Genomic DNA, 27,972 nt, shown 5'->3' on the forward strand with positions numbered 1-27,972 from the left:
CTGTAGAAGCTGCCATGTGGCCTTAGGTTGCTGACCTGAGGGCCTGAAGCTGAGAGTAGCTGCAACCCAGATGTTCTACAGAGCTGACTGGAAGGGGGAAAGGCCAGAAAGGATCGGATTCAGTTCACAGCGAGTACAGATCTGTGTCATGGGGCCTGTCCTGCGAGGGCCACCCCTTCAGCTAGAAGAGTCAGGGGATGGGTGTTAAGCCTGGTACACACGATCAGATTGTTGGCCAACAAAGCGGCAGACTTTTGTCTGAAGGGCGTGTGCCAGGAACTTGTCTTGCATACAAACGGTACCCAATTTTCGGCCAACAAACACGATCGTAGTGATGTACTAGGAGGAATTTCAGCTCTTGAGCGCCACCCTTTGGGCACCTTCTGCTAATGTCCTGTTTGGTGAGCATTGATTCTGAGCATGCCCGTTTGTACTTTCAACTTTTGTGTGATGGACTTGTGTACAGGCGATAGGAAAATCTGACAACAGACCGTTGTCCGCCAAAAATGTACTAACCTGCCATCCAACATTTGTTGGCGGAAAGTTGGACAACAATTGTCTGATGGAGTGTACTAACGGTCAGATTTTAGGCCAACAGTCTGTCATCACACAATTCCCTGCCGAAAATCCGATCATGTGAACGAGGCCTAAGTCAAAAGGGATGCTAGAGAGAGCCGTGTATATATACAGTTTCAGAAAGTCTACTTGCAGAGCAAGCAAAAGACTTATTCTTCCCATTCTTCCCATACAAGCTTTGTATGGTTTAACAGCAAGTCTGTTACCACATCTAACCTGTGAGGCTGAGTGAGAGCTGTCCTCATTTGTAATTCGCTCCAGCTGGAGTATCCCACTATTCCCTTCCAAGTTCCAACAATAAATACCAAAAAAGAAAAAACCTTTACACGTGCTTTTGCACACATATTAACATCTAAGAGATGTTCTTTATTTTTACCTTATAAAACTTGACAATAGGCACCAAAAAACGGCTGTACTTTGAGTGACACCACACTCCAGAATGAGTGGGCACCATTGAATATAACAGAAATCTTAGCGTCAATCTTTAAAGCACTTCTGATGAAGCTTTAGACGACAAGTAAAATCAGTCAGGTGTGAACAGGGCCTTCAAGTGTTTTTTCTACCTTAATGTATTCCTTGAACACCGGCAGTGCGGCTCGGGATCCAGCCTGCTGATGTGCCATGATATCCAGCAGAGCCGGTGAGGCATCGGAGAAAAGGAGGTTAGGGGCTGCTTTGTGCAATGGAATAAGTATAAACAGGTTTGTTATTTCAAGGATAATTTCACCTTTTAAAAAAAATAAAAATAAATGCAAATTTTTTTTGCAAGCAAAAATAAATAAATTTGCATTTAATATTTTTTTCGTAGGAGTCTGGAAAGCACAGCACCCGTAAGCAGCAGAACATAGATGTAATGTGAGGCTTCTGCAAACTGTCAGTGTAGCTGTGTGCCAACACCTTGGCCCGGCAGCTACTTTAGTCCTGGAAGCTTAATGGAATACCACCAGCACCCTCATAGTTCATTGAGAACTACAAGCCGTCAGCAGCAAAGGTGGACAGTACTTGTAGGCATTCATTCACAGAACTCGGCAAAGAGCCACATGGCCAAGCTCTTTTCAAATAGTGACAGTGGGTGTGGGGAAAAGATCCCTGGCCCGCTGTCACAGAGAGGGGGGTGGATAAGGGAGCAGAAACATGTTACATGTTACACCCTAAAAATGGCTAAAAACTTATCCTAAAGCAAAAAAACAATTACTTTAAAGGGGTTGTAAAGACAATTAAAAAACAAAACAACACATGTTATACTTACCTCCACTGTGCAGCTCGTTTTGCACAGAATGACCCCGAAGCTGGTCTTCTGGGGTCCCTCGGCGGCTGTCTCAGCTCCTCCCAAGAACTAACCACCTTCATGCAAGCTCTCTCGCATGGTGGTTAGTTCTTGCCGGCACGCTTCCGTGATACGGCCAGTGGCTATAGCTGCTCACTGTATCACTCGGCCCCGCCCCCCAGCACACCGCATCATTGGATGTGATTGACAGCAGCTCGAGCCAATGGCTGCGCTGCTTTCAATCCATCCACTCTAGCCAATCAATGGCCAGGCTGAGCGGCGAAGAGGGCATCGGGGACGAGCGCAGCAGGTGAATGGGCTCAGGAAAGTAAAACAGGGGGGCTGGGGGCGGTATTGTCAGATTTTTTTTTTACCTTAATGCATAGGATGCATCAAGGTGAAAAAACACGAACCTTTACAACCCCTTTAACTTCTCGCTGACCGCATCACGTACATTTACTGTGGGATGGCGGCTCCTCTGCATAAAACCACCAAAAGAAAGCTCTATTTGTGGGGGAAAAAAAAAAAGAGGACATTTTATTTGGGTACAGTGTCGCACGACCACACAATTGTCAGGTAAAGTAACGGCCTGGTCATGAGGGGGGCTAGAACCTTTCAGAGAGGTGGTTAAAGTTAGAAGCTTTTATAACCTGAAGCACAAAATACTCAGATAAAAGTTTCCTGAAATCAACTTCATTTCCAAATTTAACATTTTACCAAATGAATATAAAAATGATACAAGACCTGCTTCTGCTCAGAATTACAAATTCTTTGGCAGGTAAACTAGTGTAGCATATATATGCATATCCCTTTATATTGTAAAGCTCTGAGTAAACTGTTGGCGCTATATAAATCCTGTATAATAATAATATGCATTTCAACTATGCATTATTTGTTTTCCTGGAGTGTTACTTTAGGTAATAAAAACAAAATCTTGTGCAAATGTTTGCAACCTCCATGTCTGCAGTCCCAGGCACAGACATATACAATATCACTGTTGATAAATGGGAAGCCGTCTGATCTCCTTTAACTATGTGGTTTTGAATAACGCTGTTCTGCTGGAGAGGGTGTGTGACAGTGGAGTTACTGTTAGTTGGCTATCTGGTTGTAGATAGAGAAGCTTCTGGTGGAACACACCTTATCATGGCTGTCAGCCAAAAACTGAATCCAAGCAGGACTACTTATTCATGTGATCGAATAGCATTATAAGAAGACTGAAATGAAATGCATGATAACTGAATACTCTGTTCTGTCGATAAATATGTTGTTTTCTGATCCATTATTTGTTCCAAAATATAAAAAGGCCAAGATTTAAGTGAAGAGTACCTTTCAAAGAATTGTACACCTTCTATAGTCAATTGTGTAATCTGGACCAGAAGTCTTCGGTGTTCCACAACTCTTACCGCAACTAAAACATGGCATCTACCATGTAGAATTATGTGTACAATGCTTTACAGTATCTCACAAAAGTGAGTACACCCCTCACATTTTTGTAAATATTTTATTATATATCTTTTCATGTGACAACACTGAAGAAATTACACTTTGTTGTATAAGCTGTACACTCACTACTTTACATTGTAGCAGTGTAAATTTTCTGCCCCCTCAAAATAACACAGTCATTAATGTCTAAAAAGACCTAGTCAAGCATGGTGGTGGGAGTGTCATAGTCTGGGGCTACATGAGTGCTGCCGGAACTAGGGAGCTACGGTTCACTGAGGGAACCATGTATACCAACATGTACTGTGACATACCTAAGCAGAGCATGATCCCCCCCCCCCTTGAAGACTGGGCCACAGGGCAGTATTCCAACATTACAAACACAACTCAAAGATGACCACTGCCTTGATAAAGAAGCTGAGGGTAAAGGTGATGGACTGGCCAAGCATGTCTCCAGTCCTTAACCCTATTGAGCATCTGTGGGGCATCCTCAAATGGAAGGTGGAGAAGTTCAAGGTCTCCAACATCCACCAGCTCTTTGATGTCATCATAGAGGAGTGGAAGAGGACTCCAGTGGCAACCTGTGAAGCTCTGGTGAACTTCATGCCCAAGAGGGTTAAGGCAGAGCTGAAAAATAATGGTGGCCACAAAAAATATTGACACTTTGGGCCCAATTTGGACATTTTCACTTAGGGGTGTACTCACTTTTGTTGCCAGTGGTTTAGATGTTAATGGCTTTGCCTTGGGTTATCTTGAGGGGACAACAAATTTACACCTGTTATACAAGCTGTGTACTCGACACTTTACATTGTAGCAAAGGGTAATTTCTTCAGTGTTGTCACATAAAAAGATATAATAGTTACAAAACGGTGAGGGGTGTACTTACTTTTGTGAGATACTGTAGCTGTTAACAGTATTTTTCCTGCCTATGGGCACAGAAACTACAGTATATCCATATAATCCTTTAATTCTACTTTTTAATCTCTGTGTTATTTTTCAAAAACCTGGAAGACAAATACGGGCACTTAGAACATGACACTGATAAATCCACCAGTTCCCTTCTACAGCCCGATAACACAAAATGAAAATTCTGCCACTGATGTGAGTCAGAAGTCAATAACCAAGCCTACTTGGGAATCCAAAGAGTTAGTGACAATGACTGGCTTACCTATATCTGTTCCCTTTCCAAAGGACGGGGGGGGGGCAAATATAACGCAGGATGAGCCAGGAGCAGTCACCACGGTGGTACCTACTACTCAGCAGTCAGTTTGCAAACACTTTGCCATCTATAAAGTGTTACTAAACCCAGGACCCTGCATTCACTATATCTGGTCTCCCACAGTACACAGAAATGCATTTTTTTTTCTATATATAAACTGTTAAATACCCTTTCTCATCAGCAGTATATAGCAACCTTGTGACTTCTATCAGTGTCTGGCTAAAGCTGTCCTATGAGGCTGCAGGACCCCTGACCCTCTGTCTGGACATTGCCGATTGGTCCTGTGATGATCACATGCACCCTCACATGAAAAAAAAGCTCTCTAGCAATACACAATAATCTGAGCATATGCAGAGTGATTCCAAAGGCTCTGTCTTATCAGGAGCTGGATTGGGGACAGTGGAATAAGGGGAGGAACAGAGAAGACCGGATCAAACAACCTTTTCACACAATGCAGGTTCCACAGTGAGTATAACCAGCATGCTTTCTGGATGTGACATATGAATAAATTACATGAAACCAAGCTGGCTCAATGTAAGCTTAAAGTGGTTCTAAAGGCTGACGTTTTAGCCGTGGCTGGATGGGGATGATCCCTCCTCATTGGCTGAGACAGCAGTGGGAGCCCATTGGCTCACACTGCTGTCAATCACCAATATGAAACAAATCCCCCTACATAAATTGTTCCTGTTTATTTGCAGTCTCTCGTCTGTTCAAAGTTCAGAATTTATAACATTTGTTTGAGCAGTCAGAAAAAAAAAGGGGGCTGGAAGCTGAAGTTACACTGCGCAGAGCTCAGTGAGGGGAGCTCTGAGAGCTGATTGGAGGGAAGGACACAAGCCTTCACACAGTAACAGAGCTGAGGCTGTCAATCAGCTGAAGATCCCTCCCTCCACCCTTTTTCTCTTTGTTTTCAGGAAAACTTGTCAGAAGTGATTCATACTGATAGCAAAGGAATGAAGCAGAAGACAGAAATGACACTCAGTGCTGTGGATAGAGACAAACACAACCTATGGAGGGATATGCTTTGTTCATATTTCATGTCTGAGGTTTACAACCACTTTAAGCTTTAACAATACAAAATCCAAGCCAAATGAAAACAAAACTACTTTTGCACAATCTAGGTCAGGGGTGGGGCAACCCTGGTACTCCAGCTGTTGTAGAACTACTAGCCCCATGATGGACTGCAAGGTTCTGACAGCCACAGACATGACACCCAAATGCATGATGGGATTTATAGATTCAGCACACCTGCCGAAGTTGCCGACCCCTGGTATAGGATATATATCTTCCCACATAAGGGTTGTTTTTTGTAAATAAGCACGTTCAACCAATACGTAAAGAAAACATTGTGACAGTTAGTTTAGTACAATTGTTATTGCCAACTCCATGATGTTAAAGGATTTGTGCATTGCACACGGCTGTGAAATGAAATAATTGAAAGCCAAATACAGCGATTATGGGGAATGGAGTGGGAGAAAGTTTAATTTTAAACTTGGCACTAAGTAAGATGGAAAAGTTTATGTAAAGTTCTCGAGCGCAGATGAGAACGGGCTGCAATCAGAGCACTCAAGTGTGCGTAACTCAAACATACGGGCAGGCACATCTACGTTCTACGATACATACAACTGATCAATATCACTACACGCTTTTTTTGTTTAAAATACATATAAAGGCAACAGGCAGATATCAAGCTAGAATGGATCCTTCGAAGGGCTCATAAAAGCTAAAGTTTTGTACAGCTTCTTCTGCAACGCACAATACCAAAGGTTAGGATCACCATTTGTAACATATTACACCCATGCATAGGATGTAATATGTTACTGTGCTTCAGACCCCGCCCCCTGCTCCCTAGCTGTGCAGGAGCCAACGGCCCCTGCTGCTGTGTCTGAGACAATGAGGAGAGAGGGCAGCAATGCTGCTTTCGTGTACAACGCTGGATCAACATCAGGTAAAAATGGAGGGGGCGGATTTTGGTGGAGGAGCTGTACATAGACATTTTACCTTAATGCATAGAATGCATTACGGTAAAGAAAAAATTCTGCCTTTAGAACCACTTTAAAAGTAAATGGTCTCTAAACTGCGACCCAGATACGGCCCTTGGGACACGGTTCCTCCCACTGACACCAACGATGAGGCACCATTCCTTTTATGGACACCAACAGTGAGGCAGTAATACTTCACTGACACCAAAAATTGGGCATCTTCTACTGACACCAACAATGGGACACTTTCCTTGCACAAAGATAAACAATTGGGCACCATTCCTTCAACTGACAACAGTGGGATATTATTTCTCCCAATAAGACACCTTTCACACTGGGGCCGCGACCACATTAGCGCTATAGCGACGCTCGTTTTAGCGGCGCTTTAGCATTGTTTAAGTGGCACTTTTAATCCCAAAGAAGAGGGTTAACTGCACCGGTGTTGTGGCGCTACTTTTCAGGCGCTGCCCATTCATTTCAATACAGCACTGCCAAACCTCCTGAAAGATACTGCTTGCAGGATTTTCCTAACGTCCCGCAAGTGCACCGCCCCAGTGTGAAAAGTCACATTGAAGTGAATGGGAGGCAGTTTTCAAGCGCTATTTCTAGCGCTTAAAACGTCTGAAAACCACCTCAGTATGAAAGGGGTCTTAAACCAGTGATAGCCCACTGTTCCTCCTCCTAATGACCACAGGCACTGTGCAATATTTTTTCTCCCACTGACTCTGGGGCATTTTCTGCTCCCACTGGTGGCAGTCTGGACTCCATAAAGTCTAAACTGGCCCTTTGTTTAGAAAGTTTGGAGACCCCTAATATTTAGCACTGTGTTTTAAACAGCTTTTTTTTTTTAATTTAGAATATGGTTAGAATACCATTAAAGTATAACTAAAGGAAAACTTTTAGTTTTGGTCAAAGTAGAGATAAATTAGAACACCTGTCAGTTTTTATTGCGGTCTGTGGCCCCCTGTTAAGGAAATCCACCATCTCTATTTGTCCTGTTTACCATTGAAAGTGAGAGTAGAAGAAAATCCCAAATTGTGGGTTGTCCCCAGAAAAGTAGTAGAGGGGATATCTTCCAGTGAGGACACTAGTTCTGTGACCTGGGGGTGAAGGGAAATATTCGCAATGGGACACAGATGGCGAAAATAAATCAGACAGGTGTTATAACCCTCCCTTGCTCTATCCAAAATGAAAAAAAAAAAAAAATTGCCTCTAGTTCTACTTTAAACCTTTTTTAGCGATGGATGGGTTTCCTGATGACAACAGTGGACTATATATCTTACCATATTTAACAAATTATCAAAATGGCCACCTGTAATCTCCACTGAATGCCCATATGACAGGGCGACAACACACGAGCACCCGTGGAAAAAAGGGACAGAGCGTTGTCACCCTATAACAAGAAGGGTATTCTTTTAATTCTGGCTGCAGATTTTAAAATAGCTAAAATTATTTTTAAAACGATTGATATGTTATAAATTGGTTCTATCCATACAAGACCCTGATGAAAGAGAACCCAACTGTATTTTTTCAAGCTTGTGTCCAAAGTCCAGGAATACACCGCGTCTTACTCCCCATGATCGTTGTGCAAGAGTCTCTTTGGCAGGATACAAGATCTCACTGTCTTGTCCTATGGAACTCAGTTAAAACAAAGCAACAAAAAAGTTCGACATGCTGGCCCTGGTCATTAAATATCAGGAAATGTCTTCTCCATCTGGCCATGATTAGCACACTGGATAAGTGATCAACAAGTTCCAATGAATGTCTTTTTTTCTGTAATTACTTACACATCACAATGGGGTTAGGAAGCCAGCTGTAAATCTAAGAACTGTTGTATGCTGGGCTGATTAGAAAAGCTCATTTTCTACAATTAGGATCGTTAGCAAGACATCTGTTCATATGTTACCATTAGCATTCCATGTAATGTAATAAGCCCTTCCAGAAAAGACAAAAAACAAAACAAAAACACAGATTTTTCTATATATATATATATATATATATATATTTTGTGACATTCACTGATGTCTTTAGGCTACAGAAATGAAAGGTCTCTGTATATGACACAGCGTGTATTCTCATAAAAAACGATTGCTGCTTTGCCTTCTATAGCCAATATTACTTGCAAATGAGCATCAAAGAGAATCATGCGATTTATGTAAACCATCCAGCTTGATGCGAGTTTAATTGCTGTTAAAACTTGGTTACCATTAAATGATTTCTATTGGGTCCCCCCGGCTGGTAAATAACATTACATTAGTTACAGAATGAAGCATCTGGCAAAAGAAAAAAAAAAAAAAAGATAACTGTCTAAATTTATAATGGGGGTGGGAAGTGCATTCATAAGGTCAGGAACACACACCACAACAATTAGCCTGGCCATAGGCAAAACATTTTTTTTATAGCCTTAAGGCTGAACAAAAATTATATATATATTCCTCTGTCCACAGCTCATAGGGACACATCTGCAGTGCTGGCTATTGTATACTATATCCACATGTATCTAGCCACTATTCAGCTGACAACTTTCCACCCTGTTGGGTAGGAAGGTGCCAACAAGACCACCAATAAAGCAAAGGTCATATTTCTGGGGATAACAGTTACACCACAGCAGCGACATCAATCTTTCTTATGATGATGTTGCTTCTGCACCATGCTTTACATACTACCGACCCCCGCACTGTGCTTTACATACTACCGGCCCCCGCACTGTGCTTTACATACTACCGGCCCCCGCACTGTGCTTTAAATACTGCCGGCCCCCGCACTGTGCTTTACATACTACCGGCCCCCGCACTGTGCTTTACATACTGCCGGCCCCCGCACTGTGCTTTACATACTGCCGGCCCCCGCACTGTGCTTTACATACTGCCAGCCCCCGCACTGTGCTTTACATACTGCCAGCCCCCGCACTGTGCTTTACATACTGCCAGCGCCCGCACTGTGCTTTACATACTGCCAGCCCCCGCACTGTGCTTTACATACTGCCAGCCCCCGCACTGTGCTTTACATACTGCCAGCTCCCGCACTGTGCTTTACATACTGCCAGACCCCGCACTGTGCTTTACATACTGCCAGCCCCCGCACTGTGCTTTACATACTGCCAGCCCCCGCACTGTGCTTTACATACTGCCAGCCCCCGCACTGTGCTTTACATACTGCCAGCCCCCGCACCGTGCTTTACATACTGCCAGCCCCCGCACCGTGTGGAAATGGTGCAGAAATCAGATCGCATGCGACCTGATTCCAGTGCAGACCAAAAAAAGGATCCTGCACCATTTTGGTGCGAATTCAGCCATACAGTTTGCACAATTTTCATACAATGGCTGAAATCGCATCGCACAGACATCGCATGTGATCTTCGCAGCAATGCGGTGCGAATCACATGCGATGTCTGGCATCGCACTAGTGTGCACCAGGCCTCACAGTATAGTTTTATGAAGTTTCAGAGGGGGATTTGTTTAAATATTTGTTGGTCAGGTAAGGCTTTTTATCTTAAATGCATAGAGTGCATTATGATAAAAAAAAAAAAAAAACCTGACTTTACAATCCCTTTAAAGAATCTGTGTAATATTTATACTTTCCCAATTTGAAAAGCAGATAGGTGTTCAGCAGCTGCATTAGCAACTTCCAATAATTCACTCACCATAGGCAAAACTCTATTGACAATACATACCCTTGACCCCTGCCCTACTTACGCCTGACCCCTGCACCAAAAGTAGTCTACTCCCAACCCCTGCCCAACTTACTCCCGACTCCTGCGTAACCCCTCCGTAGCTTCCTCCCCCCCCCCAACCCCTCCGTAGCTTCCTCCCCCCCCCCTACCCCTCCGTAGCTTCCTCCCCCCCCCAACCCCTCCGTAGCTTCCTCCCCCCCCCCCAACCCCTCCGTAGCTTCCTCCCCCCCCCCAACCCCTCCGTAGCTTACTGCCCCAAACCCCTCCGTAGCTTACTGCCCCCAACCCCTCCGTAGCTTACTGCCCCCAACCCCTCCGTAGCTTACTGCCCCCAACCCCTCCGTAGCTTACTGCCCCCAACCCCTCAGCAGCTTACTGCCCCCAACCCCTCCGTAGCTTACTGCCCCCAACCCCTCAGCAGCTTACTGCCCCCAACCCCTCAGCAGCTTACTGCCCCCAACCCCTCAGCAGCTTACTGCCCCCAACCCCTCAGCAGCTTACTGCCCCCAACCCCTCAGCAGCTTCCTCCCCCCAACCCCTCAGCAGCTTCCTCCCCCCAACCCCTCAGCAGCTTCCTCCCCCCAACCCCTCAGCAGCTTCCTCCCCCCAACTCCTGCACCCTGTGTCGCTAAAACAGGCAATGTACAGCTGTCTGTAAAACATACCTGCCCATCAGACTGGAGGTGGCATCAGGCCAGTCTAATATAAAGACAATGGTATAAATACATACACTGCCATGTCATATAGAGAACATAGCTCCCTCTGTATGTGTTCTGGATGAAATGGCTGATTTTTGTGTTCAAACACCGCATGAAAGCAATGCTCGAATGCATCTTTAATTGCAGCTCGTCTATAAATTACTTTCAGACAAGAGATCAATATATTCAACTATTCTGCAATTCAATTTCCTCCATTTCAACCAAATGGATTGGCTCTTATCACAATCAGCTAATTAAGAGCCTTCTTAGTCTTCTCTTCCACTATGCAAATAACGGAAAATATACAAAAAGAACACAATGCAAAGTTGCAAACCTGAGTATACAATAAAAGAGGTACCTAATGTTGTTAGATGGAAAAATCTACCCCCCCCCCTCCCCTTCTTTAAATATCAGCCACATGAATAATCCACCTATCCACTTCAGGTGGATCTTGCTGCAAGATGAATGATCCATTTATGTCCGCTTCTCCCCCCTCCCCCACCCCAAGACCCTGTAAAAGTCACCTGCTATAAACATGTGCAAAAGGTACCTATAAAAAGGGAAAAGATTTTATATTTACCTTACCCATTATTTAATACTGCTGGGTGTAAAGACATCTTCCTTGGGGGGGGGGGGGGGGGGGGGACTCTTGCAAAAAGACACTCCAAAGACACGTTGGAGGCGGCAGCCAATGATAAGGCAAGTATAAAATCTCATTTTTTTCTTTACAGGAACATTTTGCTTTGAGCACGCGATCTTTACAGAAGACTTCCTGGAGATTATAGGTTGACCTTGCATTTTAAAGTGGTTTTCCCCTATACCCAGTGAGAAGACTGGCCTCAGGTGATACAAAGTGATGAAACAAATCCTCCTACATAAGTTGTACCTGTTCATTTGCAGTCTTTTCTACATCTGTTCAAAGTGCAGAATTCATAAAGCTTGTCTGAGCGTTTAAAAAGCAGGGGGCAGATAGCTGAAGTTACACCCCGCAGAGCTCAGTGAGGAGAGCTCTGAGAGCTCATTGGGAGGGAAGGGACACCCCCCCCCCCCCCCCCTCCACACAGCACACAGGAACAGAGCTGAGGCTGTCAATCAGCTGGCACCTTTTTTCTTGGTGTCAGGAAAACATGTCAGAAGTGACTCATGCTGATAGCAGGGGAATGAGGCAACTGACAGAAATTACACTTAATGCTCTTACTTGAGGCAAGTAAACACTATAGAGAGATATGCTTTGTTCATATTTCATGTCAGAGGTTTACAACCACTTTAATGCAAGGTTAACGTTAAGGTGAACTCATAAAAAGGTAGAACTGCATTCCCCATTTCCACCAAAATATACATACCCCACCTAGGGCTGGGGAAAAAAAAATCGAGTTAAATCTTGAATCGAGTTGAAAGGTCAAATCGATTCAAAATTTAAGAAAATCGTTTGTTTTGGATTTTTTTTTTCCACCACCGCACTGGTCCTGAGGTGCTGCGGGCAGGAGTTTTTAGGCGAGCCCGCGGCTTCGGCCTAGTCCACAAGGCCGGGCGCCATGGACTAGGCCGAAGCCGCGGCCTCGCCTAAAAACTCCTGCGCCTCAGGACCGGCGTGGTGTCCACCAAAAAAAAAAAAAAAACTAGATTCGAATCGTGTTTTTTTTTTTTTTTAGAAAATCGCCCAGCTCTAACCCCACCTTTAAAAACAGCTCCCAAATTTCTATCCTCACAGGTCCACTTTAAAAAAAAAAATGAATCCCAATAAGACGTCAAAGCAGCAACAAGCTTAGCAGATGGCCCATGGCTGTAAAATGCACACCGAAATGATTAGGAAACATTGCAAGGAAAGGGTTAACACTAGGTGAAGCAGCAGCACAATGTACAGTAACAGCACACTATCAACATGGTAATCATGGCATAAAAGGCTACAATTATTTGTATATTATTTACATGTATATGACAATACAGGATTAAGGTGGGCATAGTTATTTGTTATGTGCGGATATGATTTTGTAAGAAAGTCTCAATTTTCACCGTGTTCCTAGTGGAAGCGTTCCTGCTCTGGTCTCCAGGGCATCTCAATTTTCACTCTGCTGCAAACAGTAGGCAGCTGTAATATCACTAATTAGCAGAGAGCGTTATCTACAGCCTGGGTACACGGAACTAAGCTGACCTAATGGAGCAAGAGAGTGGTGTGCCCTACTTATATGTGTGCGTGGCCATGTGGACGTTAAAGCTCATCCCTTTGGATACATATGTGTTACGCAGGCAGCAAGAGGTTAAAAATCGATGTTCCAGCCGCAAAAAAGTCAAAACACTGTAGCTGCTGACTTTTAATAAGGACACTTATTAAAAAGGTAGGAAGGAGAAAAAATAATATATATATTTTTAATATCCAAAAACAAGGGGTGGTCTTTCGTTTAAGACCACTTCTCAAAAGTGAGTGGAAATTCTCTTTAAAGCATATCTAAACTCCAAACCAAAAGATTTATATATTGCAGCTTACCAACCCTAAAATGTAATTACTGCACCTTCATTTTCACATGGCAATCCAAATCCTGCCCATTCATGTCTATGCCTTTCATGCGCTGTCTCTATAGAGGCAGCCATGGCTGTCAGGACTGGATCTTAAAGAGGAAGTAAACCCTGATGCATCACATAGTAGTCCATTATGTGTCACTTACCTGACACAGGAGCCAGCGATGTCACCGCTGTCCCCTGTAGTCCGGAGCCTCCATCTTCTTGGTGGGTCTCGCTGCTCCGGCGCTGTCATTCATTGGAGCCGTGATGTCACTCCCACGCATGCGCACGGGAGCCGCCACTCGCGGCATATTGCCGTTAACGGCGGCGCGCTCAGTGCACCTGCGCGCCGCTGTCTATGGCGCATGCGCCGTAGACAGCAGTGCCTGTCTTTCGGACAAATATCTCCTAAACCGTGTAGGTTTAGGAGATATTTCTTGGTCCTACAGGTAAGCCTTAATTTAGGCTTACCTGTAGGTCAAAGTGGTTTGTAAGGGTTTACAACCACTTTAAACAGTGAGTGTTAGGGACCACACTACACAGAGGAGCCTTGACAAGGCATTATAGCTTCCACTTACACCGATTAGCTTTAATATGACCATCCACCATAAACCGTTGAGGAATGGACTCCACTAGACCTCTGAAGGTATGTTGTGGTATCTACTGCAAAAAACCCAACCAAAAAACAGTCCTAGGAGTGGAAATACCCGCTTAGTGGCACACCCCTTTTATGGGAAGTGCATCCAAAAAGCTCCAGTATATTTACTTGAGAAGCAGGTAGTTCAAGATCAAGTGTCGGTGCAACTAGACCTGGAATTTTCATGCATGCATAAGGCCGCGTACACACGCGGGGACTGTTCGCCCAACTTTGTCCGTCAAACAGTTTCAGCAAACAGTCCGCTCAAAATTAGCATGGACGGACATGGCCACACACGACGAACGAACAGTTTGCTGAAACCGTGCGCGATGACGTGAACGGCACGTACGACGGGACGAAAAATACGACGTCCTATACACTGCATTATAACTTTCGGCGTGTAAATCCTTTCTAAACATGCGCGGAACTTAGTTTGACGAACAAGCCTACACACGAGGGGACTGTTCGCTGAAACAAAGTTTCAGCGGACAGTCTTTCGGAAATTCCGAAAAACCTTGTTCAGCGGACTGTTCGCTGAAACTGTCCGCTGAAAGCCCACACACGAGCTGACTGTCCGCCGAAACACTGTTCAGCGGACAAAGTTGGGCGAACAGTCCCCGCGTGTGTACGCGGCCTAAGACTTATTTTCCCTCAGACTGCATTTTTCAGCCTGGTTACGTTTTTTCTGGGCTATTGCCCCCCTTTTGAAGGTTTTTGGAGGTTTCTACTGGTGGGGAGGATGGTGTGTTTTTGAGGGGAAATTTGGTGTTAGGGTTCTCTTTTGGGACACTGGAGTGGGGGGTTGGTTCACTGGGTGAGAAAGTTGCTTGGGTGGGACAGGGGGTCAGGGGATGTTTGGGGGCTGGGGTTCCCCCTCCATGGATTAGCTGACTGACACGGTCTTGTGCTGTTTTTTGTACTTTTGGATGTCCAATAAATCATATTTTTATATCGCAATAGTACTCTTTGAGGTGCTTTATCCTGGTGGGGTATTTTTTTTTATATGTTGTGGTATCTAGCAGCAAGGCACCAGTAGCAGAGTCTTTAGGTTGCAAGGTGGGGCCTCCATGGATATGACTTGTTTTTCCAGCCCATGCCACAAATCCTTAAATGAATTGAGATCTGGAGAGATTGAAGGCCAAGTTGTTATGTTCCTCAAACCACCATTTTTGAACGTCAGGCCAGGCCACCTTCTTCTATTGCTCTAAGGTCCTGTTCTGATTCTCCAATGCCAATTGTGGGTGCTTTTGGCTGTGAACACAGGTCAGCACGGGCACCCTGACTAGTCTGTGGCTATACAGCCCCCATACGTAACAAACTATGATGCACGGTGTGTTCTGACACCTTTTTATCAGGACCAGCATTTGAGCTAAAGTTGCTCTCAGATTGACAGTCTTCACACCACATGTGCATCAGTGAGCCTTGGACACCCAGGAGCCTGTCCTGGTTCGCCAGTTACTTTCTTGGATAACTTTTGGTAGGTACTGACCACTGCAGACTGGGTGCATCCCACCCATTTACCAGTTTTATTCCACCTACTTTCAGGTGCCATTGTAACGAGATATATTATTCACTTTAACTGTCAATGGTCATAATGGCATGGCTGTTTGGTGTATGCAAATTATTATTATTATTATAATACAGGTTTTATATAGCGCCAACAGTTTGCTCAGCGCTTTACAACATGCAAATGCAACCAAACTTCTTTTTTTTTTTAAGTTAAAAATCAAGTTGGAAAGAGTTTCTGCTTTTAATTAATCCTGGATTTGTACAGTGCCATTGTAGGCTCTTTATATTGATGGTGATATTTCAGGACAGATTGACAAATATAATTGGACTTTAAAGGGCAAGTTCACTTTTACAAAAAAAAAATCTGTAAGGTGAACTTACCCAGGACCCCCAACTCGATGCGCCCCCCCCCCCCCCCCGACCTGGACCGCAGCAATCTCTCATTCTGAGCCCTGGTCTATTCACGTCAGGAGTCCGGGGCTTAGAAATCCCCTCAGCATCCACACATCTTTCCAGCTGACAGGATGGGCTATGTGGCTGCTGATTGGGCGGCAGTGCTGAACAGTTAGAATGCTCCCAGACGTCTCTCCTGATGAGGTATATTTTGGACATTCAGCTGAGGGGATTTCTAAGCCCCAGGGTCCTGAAGCAGATATATCGGGGCTCAGAACGGGATTTAGCCACGGTCCAGGTCACGAGGGGGTCCTGTGTAAGTTCACCTTACAGATTTTTCTATAAAAGGTGAACTTACACTTTAAAATGTCTGTAAGCCCTTTATACCCAGTGAAGGGACTGGTCTCAGGTGATACACAGAGATTAAACAAATCCTCCTACATAAGTTGTACCTGTCTATCTGCATTCTTCTCTTCATCCATTCAAAGTCAAGAATTTATAAAGTGGGTCTGAGCTGTCAAGAAAAAGGGGCGGAGCTGAAATTACACACTGCAGAGCTCAGTAAGGAGAGCGGTGAGAGCCGATAGGAGGGAAGAGATACACCCCCATCCGCACAGGAACAGAGCTGAAGCTGCCAATCCGCTGGAGCTTCCTCCGGGTCACCTTTTTTCTCTTGGCATCAGGAAACCTTGTCAGAAGTGATTCATGCCGATAGAGGAACAAAGCAGCAGAAATAAATTAAACTTTGTGCTCTTAATTGAGACAAGTACAGACTATTGGTTAGCACTCTCACCTAGCAGTAAGAAGGGTCACTGGTTCAAATCCCAACCATGACACTACCTGCTTGGAGTTTGCATGTTCTCCCTGTGCCTGCATGGGTTTCCTCCGGGTACTCCGGTTTCCTCCCACAATCCAAAGACATGCTGGTAGGTTAATTGGCTTCTGTCTAAAATTGTCCCTAGTATATGAATGGGGACCTTGGATTGTGGGCTCCTTGAGGGTGGGGACCGATGTGAGTGTGCAATGTACGGGGATAGGGGCAATTGTAGACACTCACTCAGGTTGAGCTGGATGGACTGGTGTCTTTATTCAACCTAACAAACTATGAAACTATGAAACTATAGAGCAGTGATGGTGAACCTTGGCATACCAGATGTTTTGGAACTACATTTCCCATGATGCTCATGCACTCTGCAGTGTAGTTGAACATCATGGGAAATGTAGTTCCAAAACATCTGGGGTGCCAAGGTTCGCCCTCACTGCTATAGAGGGATATGCTTTGCTCATATTTCATGTCTAAGGTTTACAACCACTTTAAACATTTCCGTTGCATGGTGAATTGCAGGGCCTATTTATTTACACAATACAAATATGGTTCTTTGTGCTTTACCTGCTGAAAATATTCTTAGCCTGAAAAGTGAATACTACGAATACGTTGCCTGTGTCCTATAGTGTTCGATTAAAATATATTAAATTTTTGTTTGTGGGCTTAGATGTGCTTTAAAGTGCATATCCACTTTGGGCATTGAATGAATTAGGCGATTAAACAGAAATCTGACAGCCAATCCATGGGTGGGGTTGAGGCAGGAACTGGGCAGAATCTGAGCAGTCTATGAGGCCTTCAGAGGTACAGGGAAATAAATAAATGTCGTATCTTCCAAGAGCGGGTTGTAGCCACTGCGAAATTCCAGTGTTGTGTCATGTGACCTTTCTGAACACAAAGACTGCTTAGTGCCCACTAACATTTACACCACACTGCGTGCTGGTGACAGCTGAAACTCTGCACACTTTCTATGTGGAAACGAGATAAAACTGAGAAACACTTGACACAAACCGCACTAAAATACACAAATGGCCACATAATGAAACATGCTAGGAAGCACATTGTAACAACATGCCTGTTTGCTAAACACAATGGCCAAGTCAGCCAAAGCAGACAGATGCCGCAGTTTACACATAACACACACCTTGCGAAGGCTGGCTGCCCACTGACTATAAATGCCGCATTCAGCTCTCACAAAGAGAGACTTGAAGAAAATGCATGTTATTAGCTGCTGTACAGCCTAACCCCTTCTCTGCCAGCTTCTTCACGAATGCCTCCTGAGGTGAAACGCCCAACTATACCTTGTGGAGCCCCTCTGCAGAAAACATACCACTTTCCACACAATTTTAAAAGCATAACGATAGGCCTTTAAAATAAAAAATAAATAAAATAAAAACAAAACAACTTTTGTATCTATAGCTAACCAAAAAGTTAAGAGGAAGTAAACTTCCATCTTTGAATTTTACGTATAGGTAAGCCTATAATAAGGCTTACCTATAGGCAGTGTTAATTTTGTTGACTAAATGATTACTATTTTAGTCGACTAAAAACTAAAACAATTGAGATGACTAAAATACGACTAAAACTAAAATGCCATTTTAGTCAAAAGACTAAGGCCCCTTTCACACTGGGGCAGTGCGGTCATCGGCGGCAAAGCGGTGCTATTTTTAACACCGATTTGCCGGTGGGATAGCCGCGCTGCACCATTGATTTCTATGGGTAGAAGCGGTGAAGGAGTGGTGAATACACCGCTCCTTCACCACTCCAAAGATGCTGCTAAGCAGGACTTTTTTTTACCGTCCTGCGATTTTATATGATAGAGCAGATAGACCAACAAAGTGGCACATAATTGCGAAGGGGAAGGAAAATTATAAATCGTTTTTTTACAAATAAATATGTGAAAAGTGTGACGTGCATTTGTATTCAGCCCCCCGAGGCAACTTTGTAGAACCACCTTTCACTGCAATTACAGATGCAAGTCTTTTTGGAGATGTCTCTACCTGCTTTTCACATCCAGAAAGTGATTTTTGCCCATTCTTCTTTGTAAAATAGCTCAAGCTCTGTTAGATTGGATGGAGAGTGTCTCTGAACAGCAAATCCTGCCACAGATTCTCAATTGGATTTAGGTCTGGACTCTCACTGGGCTACTTTAACACATGATTATGCTTTGATTTAAACCATTCCATTGTAGCTCTGGCTGTATGTTAAGGGCATACTTGCCAACAGTCACGATTTTCCCAGGACAACACACACACACGCGCACACAAGAAAGGCAGGAACTGTAGCTGCTGTGCTGCTGGGGGACACAGATCGCTCTGTAAGGCGGGGCTGCCAGGGACACCAAATTTAATGGATGGCTCCGCTGCCGGGGACACCAGATGTAAGGAGGGGCTCCGCTGCCGGGGACACCAGATGTAAGGAGGGGCTCCGCTGCCTGGGACACCAGATGTAAGGAGGGGCTCCGCTGCCGGGGACACCAGATGTAAGGAGGGGCTCTGCTGCCGGGGACACCAGATGTAAGGAGGGGCTCCGCTGCCAGGGACACCAGATGTAAGGAGGGGCTCCACTGATTATGGTGAGTTGAATGATTTTGTTCTATATTACAATGTAATAGTAATAATGCGCTTCAATCATCCTGACACCACAACAACCATGGTGCTGGGATGATTGAAGCGCTAAACACCAGGTGCTTGGAGTATCTTTATCTGCTGATTTGTTAAACTCTGGAATACACATTTCTATCGTGGTGTAGGATCTGAGCCTGCTGTACCTCCATCCCTTTTTCCTCCTCTCTCCCTCCCTCTTTTCCCGTTTCTTTCTGCATTCCTCATTCATCTCAGACTCTAACCACACCCCCATTTGAACCACGCCCATATAAGCTACGCCCACTATTTCACGTAAACCACTCCCATTTTTTCAGTGTGCGCCACATTTTCTTTTTTGCTAGGTCACACCTATAAAAGCATGCCCCGCCCCCAATTATAATAAGACTCCGTCTACAGCCAAAAACGTGTCCCTATAAAATTTTTTTTAGGTTAGCAACTATGGTTTAGGATCGTTGTCCTGCTGGAAGGTGAACTCTTTTGCAGACGCTAACAGGTTTTCTTCTAAGATTGCCCTGTATTTGGCTCCATCCATCTTCCCATCAACTCTGACCAGCTTCCATGTCCCTGCTGAATAAAAGCATCCCCACAACATGATGCTGCCACCACCATGTTTCACGGTGGGGATGGTGTGTTCAGGAGGGTGTGCAGTGTTAGTTTTCGTTACACATAGCTTTTTTTCTTATAGGCCACAAAGTTGAATTTTGGTCTCATCTGACCAGAGCACCTTCTTCCACATGTTTGCTGTGTCCCCCACATCATGGCTTCTTGTGAAACCGGACTTCTTATCGCTTTCTTTCAACAATGGCTTTCTTCTTGCCATTCTTCCATAAAAGGCCAGATTTGTGGAGTGCACGACTAATAGTTGTCCTGTGGACAGATTCTCCCACCCGAGCTGTAAATCTCTGCAGCTCCTCCAGAGTTACCATGGGCCTCTTGGGTGCTGATTAATGCTCTCCTTGCCAGGCCATGTCTTGGTAGGTTTGCAGCTGTGCCATACTCTTTCCATTTTCGGATGATGGCTTGAGCAGTGCTCCATGAGATGTTCAAAGCTTGGGATTTTTTTTTTAACCTAACCCTGCTTTAAACTTTTCCACAATTTTATGCATGACCTATGTGGTGTGTTCCTTGACCTTCATAATGCAGTTTGTTCTCTAAGTTTCTCTAACAAACCTGAGGGCTTCACAGAACAGCTGTCTTTATACCAAGATTAAATTACACTCAGGTGGACTCTATTTTCTAATTAGGTGACTTCTGAAGGCAATTGGTTCCACTAGATTTTAGTTCGGGGTATCGGAGTAAAGGGGGCTGAAAACAAATGCACGCCACACTTTTCAGATATTCGTTTGTAAAACATTTTGAAAACCATTTATCATTTCCCTTCCACTACAATTATAAGCTATTTTTGTGTTGGTCTATCATATAAAACCCCAATAAAATGTGTTTAAGTTTTTGGTTGGAACATGACAAAATGTGGAAAATGTCAAAGGGTATGAATACCTTTTCAAGGCACTGTATTCTCCTAAAACTGCACCGTTTAAAAGATATTTACTGTACATGCAGCCAGTGACATCACTGCGCTGTGCAGGTGACAATTATAACGCATCACGTGGTTTACCTTTTCTTTTTTGTAGAACTTGATTGAAATTACATTGCATTCACATTTATGCACCACAGCACCTTGTGATGTGATGTAGTGCACTGCAACACACTGTGGTGAAAAGGTTGTGCACTTCCGGTCTCCCCCCCAACATACACCACTGCAGTGTGGTGGAGTGAACTGAACACATAGGACGCAAGGCAAGTTGCCTTATCTATGCAGCGAGGCTGCGCAGTGCAACACATTATGGTGTGAACAGGCCCTCAATCTGTCCTGACTAGAAACAACACGCTCTATATCTCAAGATAGCATATGTCAACAGTTCTTAAGAGGAACTCCGGGAAAACCATTTATGTCTTAACTATCCCTTCAATAAAATCACTGTTATTACAGAGAAGACTCTGTCTCTGCAGTCCACCCAGCACTTAGGCCTCATGCACACTGGACTTTATAAAAAGGCCAGTAGTGTTAGCTGTAGAAAGCTGTAGCTATAGAATGAGTTTTGCAGTGTTTTTTTTTTGAAAAACTATACTCCACAAAAGCTTATGGCTCAAAATAAAACGCTGATAAAGCCGAATAGCCGCATTTTTCAGCATTTTTAAGCTTTTATCAGTTACAACTGAAAAATACTTCTTATGCCTCATGCACACTGGACGTTATTAAAAAAAAAAAGCCATTAGCGTTAGCGCTAGAACACTGTAGCTAAAGAGTGATAGGAAATAGGGGGGACCGTTTCAGTTCCCCCCTTTTCCTCATGGGACAGCGTCAGGAAGGGCAGTTTTAAGGCTCCCCTGAGAGCTCGTGGCTCTCAGTGGAGGCTTTTGGAAGGCCACACGGCTTGGCAGGTCAGGTGATCTCTGCTGGGTCATGTGATTTTTGACATTTAGAAAGTCCTAGAACCCCAAAGGGGGTTATATGAAGGGGGTTCCGTCGCCTCAGAAAACATAGCTGTGGTGCTCCACTTCCTCCCCTTTTATGTCGCAGCTGTTATGTGGTGGTGTCATCTTTGTCCAATGCAAAGGGGGACAGATATAGGTTTGCAAAATATAAAGATGTACAGACAAATAAAGATGAATAATATTTGGTGATATGTTGAATTTCTTGTTATGGGAAGTTATTGATTCTGGAATAAATACTATACAGCCTGAGTCATAGTGGCTAGGTTGTTTTAAGTTTATATAATTGAGTGATAATTTATGAATTACTCTATTGTAAAACCAATAATAAATGTCTGCGGCTTTATTAATTCCAAATATTTGTCTGTGTGTTATTCTTTAACCAGTCCAGTGTGCATGAGGCCTTCTAATTACTGAGGTAATCGAGCACTGCTGTCTGTCTCCTCCTCATCTGTAAAACTCCACCAGTATGCTAGAAAAAAAAAAAAATATATATATGTATTATATATATTATATATATATATATATATATATATATATACACACATACACACATACACACAGATCCTAAACTTATGTTTACATTTATTATTTTTTTAGAGAAAAGAGGTCATACCTACTCGCCCTTTGCAACAATATTGCACAGAAAGCACTGTCTTCTTTCTTTTCTGGCAGTCCCCTCACCTACTCCTTGCTCAGAGTGCCTCCTTACCAAGGCAGGTGCTGTGGAGGTACCAGTGCATACAAGCTCTTGAACCAGGCTGTGCATGCCAATAGACAAAACACAGCGCTGGTAAGCATTGAAGCCATAGACAGGCAGGCAATTAGCACCTCACACCTATGCATGTTTGCTTGATGCATTTATTTCTCTTGAGATCAAGGGAAAAGCAGCAAAGTACATGTCCCCGCATGCACTAAGGCCCCATTCACACATAAGTGTAGCGTTTTCAGGCAGAAAGTCACACGTTCTTGCCAGGATTTTGTACAGGTGAAAAGGATCTGCCTAATAATAAAAAAAAAAGGTTCCAGTGTGTTAGTGTGTTGAGATTCAGGCGTTTTGGAGCAGAGATGTGAACCATCTCCATAGAGAATAGATTTTTTTCCCCTCCAGCGTTTTGTAGCTTGAATGGGGCTAAAGAAGCACAGCAACGCATCATGAGGTGTTGACAGGCGGTTTGATGAGTTTTCATTGATTTCAAAAAGGGAAACACATCTGGGGAAAAACCGCTGTGGTGCGATTAAGCTGTAAATGCCAACTGTCTGGCTGTCATTACTGATCAAACGGCTTCAGTATTATTTCGCCAGATCATAAGTTTTGACTGCATTCTGAATTTCTAACCTGCATTGATAATCCAGGTCAGTGACTCACTAGTACTAAAGCCAAAGACGACCAGGCAACTAGCAAGGAGGACAGCAATGAACTCTATATTTCCATCAGTACAGGTTTACTTCAAAATAGTTTTAAGTAGGGATGCACCGAAATTTCAGCCACCGAAACATATTGGCCTAAAATTGGGAGAAAAATGGCCGATAATGGCTAGCTGCCAAAGCCTGGCTGGCCGGCTGGCTGCACTGGGGACACAGGCTGGCCGGCTGGCTGCACTGGGGACACAGGCTGGCTGCATCTGACGGGCATTGGTGAGGCTGCATTGATCTCCTGTACCATGTGCCCAGTCTCTGACCAGCTCCTGTACCATGTGCCCAGTCTCTGACCAGCTCCTGTACCATGTGCCCAGTCTCTGACCAGCTCCTGTACCATGTGCCCAGTGAGGTCATCACAACAATGATAAAAATCCCAGGAAGTTCTAATCTAGCACTTCCCTCAATCTACTAAAAAAACTGTATTTTGTTACCGTTTCAGCTCGCATTGGACCAAAACACGAAGAGAAGGGAAGACCTGTAACAGACAGCATTTTGATGGATGTCCTAGCTTAAAAGAAACTATTTTGTCTGGCGTTGGCCTTTAAAATACCATCAGATAGTGGGCAACAAATATCTGCTATCTAAGCCAAACCTGCCATAATACATTTCAGAAATAAAAGACTGAAAACACGGTATTGGGTGGAAAAGTTGATTTTCCTGTCACTGGCATAACATTTGAAGGTGTCGACTTAACGTCATCAATACATTTAGCTATACAAATAACCCCAGGTCATTTTACCTATAGGATTAAAGATGTGAACTCTATTCAGACTATGTTGCAATACTATGGTATTTGCAGTTTAGCTTTTCCAGGAATACCATGGTTTTTATTCAGTAACGTAGTACAAAGTGCAGTGATTTGCTGCAGCATACATGGAGCAATAAAGATTTACCCTAGCCATACACACACAGATTTCTAAACTGCGTGGGTGGCCCAGCCAGCTATTGCATGCAGGCAGGCAGCTGTCCGATTACCTGAACATCCGATAGAATACAGTTACTTTTCAGTCTACAATTTTGCACCCAGCTCCTTTGATTTTTTTATTTCAAACTTGTCAAGCAATCGCCTGTATTTCAAGCCCCTTTTGGGCAGAGTTAGGGGGACAAATGCATATTTGGTAAAAAAGTAGATTAGTTATCATTTTCATCTCCCAAAACAGTTAACTCAGTTGCCCATTTACCTCCTTCAGCCTGGGCTCACAGTGCTGTGAATCCTGAGTGGTTTAGATGGGGTTAGGGAGCATGTCACTTGAATAGAATGGATATGTGTTTGGTTCACATATTAGCGTTGCAAATTTGAAGCAGGGAGAAAAAATAAAATAAAAATTCTGTGCTTTTTTTGGTGCGGGTGCGATGCAAACTTCTATCCTGCAATGCAAAATTTGTTCCTACCTCAACACTGTAAATTCGCACCTCACCCTGGACAAAAACCTGCATTAAATTTGTACCATATCACAGCGCTGCAGTGTGAACCCAGGCTCCCCGTTTCCTAGAGTTGGACATTTTCTACAGCTTTGACCACACTTGCACAGTGAACCTTTATAGAAATGAATACACTGCATAGGTGCACAAAGCACTAAAGAAGATTGAGGACAATAGCAGTGGAGGCCAATTGGTGAACTAAAGACTGGTGCACACCCAATCCTAATACTACAAGTTTAGCGGTAACAGCTTTAAAAGGAGCACCAACTTAAGGTGAATCTGATCACGCACACTCGAATTTACAGATACCAAACAATCACTAAAAACACTTTAAAAAGCAAGCCCTCATACATCTCTGAAAATTAATTTCTCCGCAATGCTTATAGATACAATATTCACCACACAGGCACTGTGGGTTTCTACTACAGCAGAATTTTGGCAGCCCTCTGATGTAAACAACCAAAAAGCATTTCTAAGTTATCCTGACAACTGTCAGTTTCATAATATCTGTTGTGATCTTGGAGCATAAAATTACTTTACATTAAAAGTGGCTAGAAAGCGAAGCAATGGCTTGTTTTAAATGCTTGTTATGCATATAGTTCAATGCCCATAGTTTGGCCACAGGTGCACTTCATGTGTAGATAGCCACAGAAGAATTGAACTTGCAAAAGTCTGACCAGGAAATAATGAATTCTGATAGGCTGCTATGAATTACGGCACATAAGAATTACCAATTAAGACCCGGTCATCTTGCGAATTCAGGAAAGGGTGACAGGGTCTATGTAACGCCCACCCAATGACCACTTTATACTCGCCTCTCGGGTGCTTCCCCATCATTCTTCCTATTGTGTCCACCACTGCCAAATACCCAGAGCAGGTGGCTTCAATCAATGATACAGTACTCAATCACTAAGCCCAAGCATGACTGGGGGTCTGACATCACCACTCGTGATTTGATACTGTCAAACAATAGGTATTTTGGTGGCTGCAATGGAGGAAGGAATGGCAAAAGAGCACTAGAGAGGCAAGTATAAGTTGGTTAGGTGTTGGCTTTACACAGACACGGTCATGGACAAGGGTGGCAGGACCTCTTTATGGTTTTAGGAAAAAGGCATTGCCAAATCTCCCACTATGTACAGAAATTCCCCTTCAAAACACAAAAGGGCTTCCAGTTAGAGGGCATACATGATCCTGTTAGGGGCAACTACTAGCCTGAAAAGGTCATCAGTACTACGATGGTTGGAAATGTCCAGTGATGAAAAGACGGGGACATTCTAGCCCAGAATTGGTTTCAACAAATCCATAGGTTTTAAGGATGTCAACTACAAGGTTATGTATGCCTACCCTTTTTGTATAGAGGACAGGTACAGAAATATGTAATTTGTACCGACTTATCTGCCGAGATACAAAGGTTTCAGCCATTTCAGTGAGCAGCAATATGCCCAATTACGTAGAAGGAAAACTAGGTAACTGAAACAAATAAAACGTTTCCTGCTTACATGGTTGCATTCAAACATGTTATAAAAAGTTGCTGTTATTTAATGAAAGCGGGGCGACAGTAATAGGTACCTTGTTTGTAGCAGTAGCACTGGATCCAGTGACCACGGGCACATTCGTCACTTGAACAGACAAGTAATTGTTGTCTATCAGTGGCCATGCTCCCTCCACTTTACAAGTCTGAAAATGGTCTTTAAAAGTCCTTAGATGAGGGTCCCCAAACAAGCCACAAAAGAGGTAATTGGGCTGCGTCGGCTCCCCTGCCCTTAGTTCTTGTGCCGTCACTCTACTATGAAAGTTACAAAGGTCGTTGGCAAATTCTGGATTGGTTGAAGAAGTGGGGCCATCCTTGGAGCAATTCCTCTGGCTCATCAGATCGCTGATACCCAACACAGCAGAATGGTAAACTAGGTTTCCACGGCATGCTTTTGAAGTTCTATGCGTACAGCCAGCATAGGCCCGCAAGGCCTTACAGAATTCAGAGTCAAAGCCATCGCTCCCTGTGTTTATGTGTGACGTTAATGACACAAAGTCGGTTGTGCACTTCTGAATACGACACTGCGTTTGCTGATGACAGTAGCCTGCAAGAACAGAAAAGAGAAGGTTATAAAACACTTGAAACATCCAAAAGCTATATAAATTGTGCTTGTAAAATTACAAACCGTGAAAACTAGTATAGAGGCACTCACGGGTAAAATTATAGATCTCTAAAATACCCATTTGTTTACATGAAAACACCTTTAACCCCTTGCTGTTGAACCTTTAAATAACCAGTGAGGGTAGGCTGAGATCGCACTTATGCGTTTACATAATTACGGTGTGCAAATTACAGTGATCAGGTGCCCCTTCTACTGGCTCCCATTCATCAGTACTTGACAGTGAGCTATTTGTGACAGCTCATCACTCTTGTGGGGGTCTCACATCAAGTGCGCCCACAGAACAACATAACGCCACATAAATGTGACAAATCACTACTTACGGCTTACCTCCGTACTGCCACATATATGTGCAACACAGAGGAGAAGCAGTTTATAGCATTCACAGATGAATCTGGAAGCATTTCAGAAGCTTATCAAAAACAGAAAATATTTGTGAAGGCAAGTCGATTTGATAGGCAGACCCACTTAAATATATAAAGTTTTACTATATTGCAAAGTTAAAGCCCAACGGAACTTGAGGTTTAAGTTTAAATCAGTTAAAATATATTCCAGGCTTACAATTTGTTTTCTTAAGAAAGCAACAACAGCCTGAGTAGAGAAGCCTGTCCCCTGCAAGCATGCTGCAGAGAATACCACTTACTGCATGGAAACAGTGGTCTCCCTGCAGAGGTCAACACGCCCTTTGATGTGGTTAGATATAGAGCTCTTCAATCAGCAAAAAACTCTCTTTCTCCCTGCTGATTAATTAGTGCTGACTCAGTTGGTAGTTTGGCAGATCTCTGCACAGAGGGCACTGCTTCCACATAGAAAGCAAGGGTTCTCTTTTGCAAGAGCTGGCCGGGGACAGGCTTTTCTACTCAGACTGTTGCTTCTTTCTAAAGAAAACCAACTGTAAATCTCTGCACACCCTTCGATTTGATGCACTCGGATGGTATTTAGGAACTAGGGTATTTAAAACTTTGGCCTCTACGGCGTAAAAAAAAAAAAAAAAGGCAGACGCATTTCGGCACACGAGAGGCACAGGTGGTGTAAAGCCCACTGCCAGCAGCCTGTCAAAATCTGAAATCCATGGCGGCTGTCCGCATATCTGAGCATAAGACCCCTTTCACACTGAGGCGGTTTTCAGGCGTTTTAGCACCTGAAAACCGCCTCCCATT

At 43.8% G+C, this 27,972-nt stretch overlaps 1 protein-coding gene across 5 annotated transcripts in view; it reads right to left on the reverse strand.

Moving 5' to 3' along the window:
• Nucleotides 1-27,972, reverse strand: part of RGMB (repulsive guidance molecule BMP co-receptor b) — a 107,219-nt gene that overhangs the window by 11,883 nt on the left and 67,364 nt on the right. For all 5 annotated transcript variants that reach the window (XM_077462341.1, XM_077462340.1, XM_077462344.1 and 2 more), the window contains one exon: nt 26,229-26,737. In XM_077462341.1, coding sequence (XP_077318467.1) covers nt 26,229-26,737 — 509 coding nt within the window. The remainder of the gene's footprint in view (nt 1-26,228; nt 26,738-27,972) is intronic.

Source organism: Lithobates pipiens, unplaced genomic scaffold (assembly GCF_037356315.1).
Source record: "Lithobates pipiens isolate NorthernLeopardFrog02 unplaced genomic scaffold, aLitPip1_a1.2 Scaffold_3, whole genome shotgun sequence".
Classification (NCBI taxonomy): Eukaryota; Metazoa; Chordata; class Amphibia; order Anura; family Ranidae; genus Lithobates; species Lithobates pipiens.